We start from the raw sequence: 12,716 nt of genomic DNA on the forward strand, positions 1-12,716 counted from the left end.
CAACTTGTAGTCTGGAGAGCTTGTTGCAGATGTTTGACGTGGGGAGGGAAGTAGGCCTCTTCTAAAGGCAGTGGGGAAACTGGCACGTTTAGTCTTTCAAAAACTAAACAGATTTCATGTAGGATGTTGCCAGGGATTGGAATGAGTCCCTTGGCTTTTCATTTAATTCACGTGAGTTACACAATTGTACCTCTGCACACTTGGTACAGTTCTGTCCAGGAGAAGGGTCTTTGGGATGAGAAGGATTAAAATGCAAGTTAAAAATAATTGAGAGTATTCCTTTAACAACATTTTAAAAAGTAAAGAATAATGATATCTTCTACAATTAGTTGTGAGTTTTGCTTAAGTGTTTGTACTGCATTCCTTATAGAGGGTGCTGGGTTACCAGCTGTTCTTTGTCTTCATGCACTCTAATGGACTAGTTCAAGGGCTGCTTCTCTCCTCCCTGTATTTAAAAATAGAAACTGAGTGAGAATTATGATGATTAGCTTATATTTAAACATTAAGTTTGCTTACCTGCTTCTGATCCCAATAAATTAACCTTAAACTGCATTAAAACACTGGAGAGTGATTGATTATAACTTGGGAATGGAAGGCTCAACATGTGAAGGTGGATGAGCTCTACAAACTAGGAGCGTTATGTGAAGAGAGGGCATTTGACTATGATTTAGTGGCAGTAAATTGAATGCTTGCCTCAGTCTCTGGTTCACATGGTCCAACACAAACTGTCTTGCACATAGCATGTTGAGGCTAACTTGTTTTAGATGCAAAATGGTCTAATTATGCAAACTGCAAATTTAAAAAGGGAAAAGCTATGCATTGGGAATAACCCCTCACTTTACAGAAATGTTTCCTGTGTTGTACTATAAAGCTTAGGAGAAATCCGGTAGGACATGTGGAAGATGACAATTACCATTTATATGGTCAAAAAGAATTTCAAAAATTATATTTGTGTCTTATGTGTTCACCCTCGTACTGTCCACTAGTATATGTGAGTGTGTGTACAATGTAGTAAATGTGACATGCCACAAGGGCATAAAGGACAGACAGTTATAAAACATCTGAATGTTGCGTTGTTAACTTTGAAATGAGACTGCTTATTGCAAGTCATCAAAACTTCAGAATTGGAATAACAATCAGCAGAAACAAGTAAAACTTGTTGATTTTTGTTTCAGTCAACAATGTGGGAATGTCATACGCTTACCCTGAATATTTTCTTGATGTTCCTGACCTGGATAATGTAAGTGTTGCCATGTTTAACTTAACTCTTCTGCAGTTTTCTTACCTTAATAGTAAACTTGTATTAGATTTCTGTGCAGAATTGAATGCTTGTTTAATGGGGTAGCCTGGATGTAGTTATAAGAAATACAACTTCACGGCTAATAGGCTTATGCACACAAGATTGGGAAATTCAAAGAGATGATAGAAACTTAACCTTTTTTAGATACTTTCATATTTTTTTGTTCTTCCAGAACAAAAAAATTGCACTTTTCACATGTAATTGTAAATGGATAAGTGTAACTGAGCTACAGTTGCTATGGGATCCATATCTGAATTTCATGGCTATTGGTCATAATCTCAACTGAATGTTACTCTTTTTTGCACTCTTTTACTTGTTTTTTTAAAAAAGTGAGTGAAGGCAGTGAAAGCGAGTGATCCATGTGAAAAAATACAGAATATTTGCAGATGTTACACTTGTGTGGACATGAGTTTTTATAAGAGCTTTAAATATTGTTTTTCAAATTCCCAGGGTTCATACTTCAGCGAGTACTAAATTTGAACTTGATGAACAAAACTGAAATGCAAAATTTCATGCTTCAGAATATACATATCTTTTTAGAAATTTGTCAATTCTATGTTCCATTCTCATAGTCTGATAACTCAAACAGGTTAATGGACATATTCATTCTTTTGGGTTCACACTTAAATAAGCTTGAAAATCTTCAGTTCGTTGAAAGTGTTGTATCTTCATCTAATGACTAAAAAATTTGTCAGTAAGTGAATTAAAAGACTAAGTAATATATAGACAAATGATAGCCATTTAAAAGTCTGTAATATATTAAAAGCAATCGTGATTTTCTGTTGTTCAGTGGTCAGCTTGTCCAGGAAGCCAGAATTTACACAACTGGCAAGTGTACAAGTATGTGATAGTACACCACTACCTCGATATAACGCCACCTGATATAACACAAATTTGGATATAATGCGGTAAAGCAGTGCTCTGAGGGGGGACTGCGCACTCCGGTGAATCAAAGCAAGTTCAAATATAACACGGTTTCGCCTATAATGCTGTAAGATTTTTGGGCTCCCGAGGACAGCGTTATATTGAGGTAAAGGTGTATAAGGAAGTGTGTCACAACAGTGATATGTATATGTATGGTTCACATTAATAGAATTCATAAACAGGGAAAAATAATCCAGTAATACAGTTGTGGTACTTTATTCTTCTAAGTTGTTTCTTTAACACTGGAAGCAATTGCAGATTTTCTTAACCATAGTTTTTCCTACCCTGTTATTGCCTCTCTGCATCCTCTTCTATTGAAGCAGGTGTGAATAGGTATTGACCACAGGAAAGTAGTCTTCAGAGCACATAATCTGAAATGAGGATAAATGTTAGTTCCCAGTCCAGAATGCCAAATTATCCCACTTACCTTTTTAATTTAAATAAGGTGCTCACCCTACATTACATAGGTAATTATGGAGACTTACTGTATACAACTAAATGTACTGCCTGCATGTTTGTGGTGAGATATCTTTCAATATCTAAATGACTGACAGCCTAGACCCTGGTCAATCTGAGTGTTCACCTGATTCTGACAGAGATAAGAGGTAGGGAGGTTGCTAGATTTCCTGCTTGAGACGGAGTTTTTGCTGTAGTGCATGTGGCTTTTTTTTAAATTATGACGCTTAGAGCCCTGTACAGTGTGTTAATAGTTATCAAAATAATTTTTCCTATAAATCTGCTTTTTTTCCTGCAGACAATCAATAAAATGATAAACATTAACATCATGTCTGTTTGCAAGGTAAGTGCCCTCTTACTCATATTTGCACTTAAAACTCTTTAACTGTTCTAAAATAATAAACAACGTTGATTCACCTGCTACCAGTAAATTGCTTTCACTTCCTTTGAGCTTTGCAGTTTCTCTCCTCCTTTTAATCTCTCAAGAATTGCTATGTTTAGTTTGTACTCTCCTACCTGCTCACCAGACTGTCTTCCAATTATGTTGCATAGAAGACGACTTAATATAAATGATACACAAATGTCACTATAAAAGAGTAAGATGTGTACTTAAAACAAAGCCTCATGATCTTTCACATTCATAATCCTGTCTTTCTCATGTCCTTTTACTTATCTCTCATCCTTTTTGTCCTAGACTGTAAGCTTCTCTGGACAGAGAAGTCCTTCATTTTTTCTTATAAAGTTCCATGTGCACTTACAGCACAACAGTTAAATATTTATATTCACTGTGTGAAATAAACAAACAAGTAGGAAACTACTTGCTGTTATGGATTATTGTACAAGGAGTCTGTTTTAACTTTTGGAATGCCATTTTTGAAATTATTTCTCTCCCCTTCAATAGTATCTTGAAATTTTTTGATGGTTCAGTTACTTTTTTTAAATTTGGAGGAAATCAATCTGATTTCAGCCTTAAGTGCAAGAGCATAAATGTTTTCTTGTTTGTTAAAACTAAGTCTGCGGTGTGGGACAGTGAGTAAGGGAAGAGGATGTGACTTTTTTCTTTACCCAGGTATGCTAAATATATCAGACTTTTAATAGGAGATGGAGATGATACCAGCTTCTCTATTGCTTAGGAAATCCATGTTGATAAGTTGAGGAAGCATGCTGGAAGAAATATGTTACTACTCATCACTAAGATCCAATTTGCTTTCATGCATACAGGATGGAGGAAGACTCGCAGCTCTTCTGACAGCTAAGGGTTAACTTTTTCTCCTGTTGAAACTGAAACATCGGGTGAATTTAGTTTGAGTTGTGGCTGCATGGATAGGGTTTACCCATGTAAATGAGAGTTTTGGTTTTCTTTTAACACACTGAAATTCATCTAGCGTGCTGCCAAGGGGCTTAGTCGAAGTTGTCTGATTTCTATCCAAAAAGATACAGAAGCTGGAAAAGAACAAAATACTTCTGTAAGAATTCCTTCTCTACAACGCTTCAGTGTGCTACTTGTTCCAAAGCTAAAAGTTGCTTAATTTACCATAGTTGTAGTTACTCCAGCAACTGCCTTTTCGCAGCAGCCTGACTGGTATTGTACTTGTAGTTTTGCACATCTTTGTCCCCAGCATGCACCACCATTATTCTGTCAGATGGGCTGGATCATGGCCCACAGTGACTTGTTGCTCTCCTGCAAGATTTCCATTTGTGAGAAGCCAGATTCTGATCGACAGCTTTATTTAGGAAAGATTTTCAACAAAGGTCACTCAGCTGAGCTAATATACAGAATTAATGCCTACAACACATGCATGTAAAACTTTGTGTAAAATATCTAGGTGCCTCTCAGCTAGAGCTAAACTAGCATGGATAAGGGGCAGAGGGACTTCAGTTTCTCCTGATGTGTGACATCCTCGCTATACCAGAAGAGGGAGCCCACTATTCAGCGAGTGAAGACTTAGGGACTGCTCTAGTTTGTTCAGCAGTTCAGATTTTCCTATATTTTATCAGCCATTCTCTGCAGTTGCTGTAATTAATATTTTCTTTCCCTAAAGCCCTGCCTCTGACCTGGTGCGAGACATCAGATAAATTATCTTACCTCTTTAAACTTCACTTTCCTGGTCTATAAAATGAGGATGACACTTACCCCTCCTTTTGTAAAGTGCTTTGAGATGTATAGATAAGTGCTGTGTAAGAGCTAAATTCTATTACTATTAATAGTAAAGACTAGTTCTTGGCTTCCCTCGACATACCCTATATCTGTATTAAGAAGAGAGTGATATAAAGGTCACACTAAAGTAATCTTTACATTTTCCCTTGCATTAGTGTGTGTGGGGTACAAGTTAGCTTTAACTTGATAGGTCTTAGGGCTGTCAGCTGGAAATAATACTTAGCATTTCAGTAGTTCTTTCCATCATTATAACATCAACTTATACAGAGGAGTGTTCAGGGAGTTAATTATACCCATTTTAGCAATGAGACTGAGTTGGGCTGGTCAATGCCACAAAAGGAGTCAGTTCAGATCTAGGATGAGAAATTAGCTGTTCCTCTCTTCGAGTCCAACTCTGCGTCTCCATGCATATACAATCTTAAAAATCAATGATGGAAAGAAAACATAATATTCCCTCGGGGGCAAGGATGATATCTTGCTTTGTTTGGAAAGCAAGTAGCTCACTTAAAATTTTACTGTAATATTTAAAAATATATAGGTATCAATGTGTCAAGCTGGGAAGAAGGTATCTGTTGGCATTAAGAGTACACTCGTAACACCTTAGTGAAGAGCGGAAAGAAAGCAGATTATATTAGAAATTCTGAATAAAAGTTAGGACAGGAAAATGATATAAAACAGAATTAGAGAGAATAGACACATAGGCAGACAATAATCCAAAATACAGATATTCCACAGGAGTGAGAAACTTGTGGAACAAGAATGGCACCCCCATCATGTTGTAAATTCATGTTTAAAATAGCCCAGGGCAGCCAAAGACTGCATTCATGTGTGTGTGTGTGTGTGTGTGTGTGTAATATTATGTTACAGAGAAGAGGCAATGGTCCTTCTTTGGCTCTGTTGGGACCACATTTAGGAAATTGCGTTTGGTTGGGTGCACCATGTTACCAGAAAGATGTTGATAAATTGAACGTAATCCAGAGGAAAGCAACAAAAAGATCAAATGCCAGAGCAATTAACGTACGAAGAAAGATCAAGAGCTACATATGTAATATTTTGGCTAGGATTCTTAATGTATGACATAATTTATTACTGATATTTGTAAGTAAAGAAATATTTAAAGTTGTAAACACCAAAAAGAAGGAGAGTAAATACATTGCAGAAGATAGAAAAATTCAAGTTGTAGATACTCCCTAGATAGAACACTCATGGGAAAATATTATGTATGCATTAGGAAGTGGGAAATCAACTATTTAAATTGTGGAGAGGGGGAAACCAGAGATGGCTATTAGAACTTTAACACGGGAAACAGACCAGGAGAGAATGGTAGCAGTAGCAGAGAGATGTTTTCTGTCAGTGTTGAAGCAAGCATTTAAGACCTTCTTCCAGCTTCAGATATATTCTGTCCAAAATTAGGAGACTCTGTAGTTCGATGACTTTTGATAGCTGTAGGGGTATTGACAAATATGAGTCCTACTGATTTTTTGGGAGTTGAACAGTGCATCTCATAAATTGAGCAATCTCATTACATCTGGTTACATCGGATCAAAACATCTTACTCAGTTCAGTCTGGGATCTTTCCACTTTCAGCTCGCCCTCAAAAAGTTTGAGTTCTTGAATGGGGAAGCTTTTGTCCTGCTAGATCCTAGAAACAAATTCTGCTCAAAAGACAAATAAATGGGATAGAAGAGGCTTGAAACATGGTGTTTCAGTCATAGTGTCTGCCTTCATATGCACTGTCTCTGTGTCACAGACCTTCCCTGATACTTGAATTGGTGAGAGTTTTGTCCAACCTGGAGTAGGAGAATTATCAAAGGATTTTTGCATATAAAACCCCACGTTTAAAAGGCTTTCATTTTAGACACATATTTCACTGAATTGCTTGTAAAAGTTAATTCTCGTGAAGTATATATATAATTGTCATTCCATTTTAAAGGGAATTGTCCACATGTTGAAGGGCATAGACACTGTGTTTTTTTCAACCTTTTTGATACCCAAGACTGGCTTGCTGCCTTCCTAAGTTGTGTCAGGGAGATCTCAGGGACTGGCGCTGGTCCATGGATGAGTTTACATATTAGTCATGGTATGGATTGTGTATGGACAGTAACAGTCTGGGAATGTGTGAGGGAGGTGTAATCTGATTCGTAAAAATCTACAGAATCATAATTTCAGTGGGTAGCATGGCAAAGGGGACTCACTCCCCCCACCTCCCTATCCCTCCCCTATACTCTACCTTCCAGTTCCAAGTCCTCCAGTTGGTGGAAATTATGATAATAGTGTTGTCAGAAAAGGTCAAGTTGGTTATCATTCAAAACCTTTTATCTTATGAACACAAGGTACCAAACATGACAACTCTTGAACAGTTACACCTCTATCTTGATATAACACTGTCCTCAGGAGCCAAAAATTCTTACCGTGTTATAGGTGAAACCGCGTTATATGGAATTTGATTTGATCCACCAGAGTGCGCAGCCCCATCCTTCCGGAGCACTGCTTTACTGCGTTATATCCAAATTCATGTAATATCGGGTTGCGTTATATATCTACATATACCTCTACCCCGATATAAGAAAATTTTTAAAAATCAGCTTTGTTTAATTATACTTTAACACAGGCATACCAAACATGCAGGCCTCATAAGATTAAATTGTGACTCTTGACAGACTGTACTATTATCAGTTAATGCTCAGAAGAATATTAATTTTCTTAATTTTTTTACTGTTACAGATTATTATAAATGGAAGGAATGCTTCAAGTTATTTGCCATAATTGGCAAAAAGGAAGCAGTTCAGTGGTACCGATGATCAGCTTTGTTTATTATGTCTAAAGAGTTGTTAAGAGGAATGGTTAAGACATTAACATCCAGCAAGAAATTACTAGAATCCATAACATACATATGTAATGTAATTACGTTGTCTTTGAAAAGTGTACTGATATGTTTGAAGACATTTCCCAGAAAACGCAGGACTTGCAAGACCAGTTCCACACGCCCAGTGTGCATTCCACTCTCAGTGACGTCTTGCACACAATGGAGAGCTGCAATAAGGAAAGCTGGACATGCACAAGTCCATGGGGCCAGATGCAGTGCATTGGAGGGAGTTGGCTGATGTGATTGTAGAGCCATTGGCCATTGTCTCTGAAAACTCATGGCGATCAGGGGAGGTTCCAGACGATTGGAAAAAGGCAAATATAGTGCCTGTATTTAAAGAAGGAAAATCGGGGGAACTACAGACCGGTCAGCCTCACCTCAGTCCCTGAAAAATCATGGAGCACTTCCTCAAGGAATCCATTTTGAAGCACTTGGAGGAGAGGAAGATGATCAGGAGCAGTCAACGTGGATTCACCAAGGGCAAGTTATGCCTGATCAATCTGATTGCCTTCTATGATGAGATAACTGGCTCTGTGGATATCGGGAAAGCGGTGGCATGATATACCTTGACTTTAGCAAAGCTTTTGATGTGGTCTCCCACAGTATTCTTGCCAGCAAGTTAAAGAAGTGTGGATTGGATGAATGATAAGGTGGGTAGAAAGCTGGCTAGCTTGTCGGGCTCAGCGAGTAGGGATCAATGGCTTGATGTCTAGTTGGCAGCCAGTATCAGGCTGAATGTCCCAGGGGTCGGTCCTGGGGCTGGTTTTGTTCAACATTGTCTTTAATGATCTGGATGATGGGATGTTTTGTACCCTCAGTAAGTTCGCGGGTGACACTAAGCTGGCAGGAGAGATATGCTGGAGGGTAGGGGTAGGATCCAGACTGACCTAGACAAATTGAAGGATTGGGCCAAAAGAAGTCTGAGGTTCAACAAGGACAAGTGCACAGTCCTGCACTTAAGATGGAAGAATCCCATGCACTGCTACAGGCTGGGGACCAACTGGATAAGCGGCAGTTCTGCGGAAAAGGACCTGGGGATTGCAGTGGACAAGAAGCTGGATATGAGTTAACAGTGTGCCCTTGTTGCCAAGAAGGCAAATAGCATATTGGGCTGCATTAGTAGAGGCTTTGCCAGCAGATCAAGGGAAGTGATTATTCCCTTCTGTCTGGCACTGCTGTGGTCGAATCTGGAGTATTGCATCTAGTTTGGGGCTCCCACTACATAAAAGATGTGGACAAATTGGAGGGATCCAGCAGAGGGCAATGAAAATGTTTAAGGGTCTGGGGAACATGATTTATGAGACGAGGCTGAGGGAACTCAGCTTATTTAATCTGCACAAGAGAAGCGTGAGGGGGAATTTGATAGCAGCCTTCAACTACCTGAAGGGGGGTTTCCAAGAGGTTCCAAAGAGGATGGAACTATGCTGTTCTCAGTGATGGCAGATGAAAACAAGGAGCAGTGGTCTCAAGTTGAAGTGGGGGATGTCTAGGTTGGATATTAGGAAAAACTGTTTCACTAGGAGGATGGTGAAGCCCTGGAATGGGATACTTAGGGAGGTAGTGGAATCTGCATCCATAGAGGTTTTTAAGGCCCGGCTCGACAAGGCCCTGGCTGGGATGATTTATTCATAGATTCATTTAGTTGGGTTTCGTCCTGGTTTGAGCAGAGGGTTGGACTAGATGACCTCCTGAGGTATCTTCCAAACCTAAATCTTCTATGCTTCTATGAATATCACAGAATGGATCAAATAATTTTGATGAGGTTGAATCAGTGACAAAGCCAACTTTTGGGATGGTGCAGTGATACATGAAGATGGTTGAGTCTTTGCTCTTTATTCAGTTTTTCAAGACAGCTAATTGGAATTTGCACCTTGCTGCATAGGAAGACTTGGTTGAATCTAAAGCAAAAAAGTATTTCACAAACTATTTTGCAATGACGATCTGGTACCTCGCTGAAATAAGAGGCGTAGGAAAGTCTGACCCCTGACATATGGGAGAAATTTCAAAAAGGAAATTGGGTTTTGAAAGATCACAAGTCTCTGCTGTGCATTTGGTTTAGACGAAGCTCTAGAACCCAAAAACAGAGCAATGAAAGTCATGGGGGAGGGAGGTTGGTGGGCATAAGACAACATCCAAATGCTCTTTCCTGGGTTTTCCTGACAAGCCCAGAAGTCCATTGAATTTTGAATGAAATAATCATGGCTGGGATGACTTCCCCAGAAATAACCAAGCATTAGCTAGGTTCATTAGGTGGTGATAAATGCCAAGTAGGGGCAAATTTAAAGGTAGAGAATGAGTTTACTTGCACTGACAATCCATTCATGTGTGATGGACCAGAGCTCATTAATATCATGATGATAGCAGTCTTCAGTGATGAAATAGCTAAAGATGTCAGTCAAATGGATACTTTGGGTCAAGACTCGTATAAAGCCTTCGAACCCCAAAGAATTATCCAAGGCACCATCCATCTATGGGCTCCAATCAAGAAGAACAGACTAAAGGTGTTCTCAGATGCAAAAAAACAAGTCAGTCATGGTGGCAGGTGCTGTTACAGAGCTAACTGCAGGCAGATCATTGTTTGTGTGTCTCCTGGTCATTGTCCAGATTTCTGCATGATATTGATCTGTGAGAGACTTTGGGGAAAATACGAGTTCTCCATGGTACCATGATCAATGTTTGAATGCCACGGAACAATGCATGTGTATCAAGCAAAAAGCATCTTGTGTGGTCTTTCTAAGCCAGCACCTAGTGACAATGTAACTGGTACCTTATGCCACAGAGGCCTTTCAGAGTAGTGATCGTAGATGGTATGGTTGAGGTACAATCTCTCGACAAACCAGAAACTTAATACCTGCCAGGATTTGGCTGAATACTTGGTTATGGGGCTATAGAGAAAATGGTGGACTGATGGCAAAATCCACCTGAGGATTGATACATATTCAGAGAAATCAATTAAAAATATTAACAGAAAAGAGATTTCATGGTATTGCACTTGTCCAGTACAAAATCATTGACTTCACAGACATCTCTAATGTCACAATGAGGAAGCTACTGTCTTATACTCGCACAAAAGATGAGTTAACTTCATAGCTTGCAGGAAAAATGCTCCAGCATGTGAAGAAATTCTCTAAAAATTTTGTTATATGCCGTAATGAAGTTGTTGCCTTGCACTGCTCAGTGGAGTTTCTTCAGAGTTCCTGTGATGAGGTTGACACTAAATTTATCTTGTATGCCATTAGAGAGGTGCTGTTAAACTCCAGATCTTTGCACAAGACACAGATGTTCTAGTGCTCTGTGAGATGCTACCCAAGTTTTCCACAAGATTTTTTTTTGTGCTTGCTGCTTGGGAACAGAATCTCTATATATCCCTCAGAGATGTGTTCCTATCACTCGGACTATTAAAAGCCCCCCCACTGCTGGATTTCCACACCCTTTGAGGATGTGATGCTACTGGAAGGTTGCATGTAAAAGACCAGTTTTTCTTATCGGAATGCATTTGATTCAGTCTCTGAAGAGACTTGTTGCTCTGAAGGCGAGATAGTCACTGATGAGGTCACAAATGCACTGGAGGCTTTCATATGCTGAGTTTACCATTTGAAGACTAACATTACAATGCTTGCAGAGTTGTGTTGGTGGATGTCTCCCAAGAAGCGGATGAATGGAGAAAAAATGCTACTGACAAGGGGTGCATTTATACTTGCTATCAAGAGGGAAAATTATCAAGCAGTAGACTGGCTCTGAGATAATAGAATGCATCCAAAACTACTCTTCCTTATTTGGCATGGGTGGGTTTTGGAGGATAGACTGATCTCACCGGCTGTGTCAAATACTACGCACTTCTGAATCAACCCTTCAGCTAATCAAATGTTTGTGTGCAAAGACCCAGATGGTCATCACCCTGCAAATGTCTGGCCAGCAGCCTGCCTTGTACAGAGATGCATGAGTGCAGCCTGCATGAGGATCAGTGTGACAATGTATCTATTGGGGCCGTACATGGAGAGGACAGTTATGATGACTTTGATGAATAAATGTTTTCTGTTCATGTCAAGGCTAACTTTCCTAGGATGACCAAAGCCATGCATCTTTGTTACAGTAATATTAAAAAATGTTGTTTTTTAAACACTTTCTCAAATACCCATCTAAATAATTGTTCTAGGTTTGTCATGTTTGGTTCTATTGTGTTTGTGGGAGAAAGGACTTTTGAATGATACTGAATTTGATCTATTTCCAACAACATTATATTATCCAAATTTCCACCAACTGGAGGACCTGGAGCTGGGAGCATAGGGTGCAGTGAGTTGTCTCCCCGCTACACCGCAGAGGGTGACACCATTTAAATTAGGATTCTATACACTTTTACTAATCGAATGACACTGCCCTTACCATTCTGTCATTAACTTGCCCACGGAATGAGATTTACAAACTATAAACTGTTCCTCTGGTTTGACCCAATGGTCTTGCTGCTTCATCTCACTGCAGAGCATTTGAACCATAAACTACATTCTAACGGCAGACACTTCTTTCTTTGTTCTCTGAAAATAAAGGAGATGTACAGCATCTTACACCACAGGGAACTATTTCAGTAGTCTCTTCAGAAACTTATATTACAACTAGCTTATTGTAACTTTGTCCCAGACCTGTGTATGTGAAATCCAAGAAAAAGCTATCTTAACTGTAGGAGAATATAAAATTCTTTTGTGAGTGCTCTAACTTCATCCTTCTGATTACACACTAAAGAGATGGGTAAACTCCTTAAATTCCAGAGCAGCACTTGTCTTGAAAGCTAGGAGAATGAGTTCTAGCCCAGCAGCAGTTTCCCTATATTTAATGTGACTGTCTCTCTAGATGCAGAATTCTACTATTAGAAGCAATATGGCCACAGCAACATAAACTTTGTACATTTTAACATTTGTTTGCACCATAGTTTAACTTTTACAGTAATGCTCCCTACTGTTTATTTTAACAAATGAGAACATTTTAAGTGGAAGGTTTTCTAAACTTTGAGACTGATT

General features: G+C 39.1%; 1 protein-coding gene across 3 annotated transcripts in view; it reads left to right on the forward strand.

The window, feature by feature from the left end:
* Positions 1-12,716, forward strand: part of HSD17B12 (hydroxysteroid 17-beta dehydrogenase 12) — a 192,258-nt gene that overhangs the window by 138,581 nt on the left and 40,961 nt on the right. For all 3 annotated transcript variants that reach the window (XM_075065267.1, XM_032790408.2, XM_032790407.2), the window contains 2 exons: positions 1,176-1,240; positions 2,979-3,023. In XM_075065267.1, the coding sequence (XP_074921368.1) occupies positions 1,176-1,240; positions 2,979-3,023 (110 nt within the window). The remainder of the gene's footprint in view (positions 1-1,175; positions 1,241-2,978; positions 3,024-12,716) is intronic.

This window comes from Chelonoidis abingdonii, chromosome 4 (genome assembly GCF_003597395.2).
Source record: "Chelonoidis abingdonii isolate Lonesome George chromosome 4, CheloAbing_2.0, whole genome shotgun sequence".
NCBI classification, from domain to species: Eukaryota; Metazoa; Chordata; order Testudines; family Testudinidae; genus Chelonoidis; species Chelonoidis abingdonii.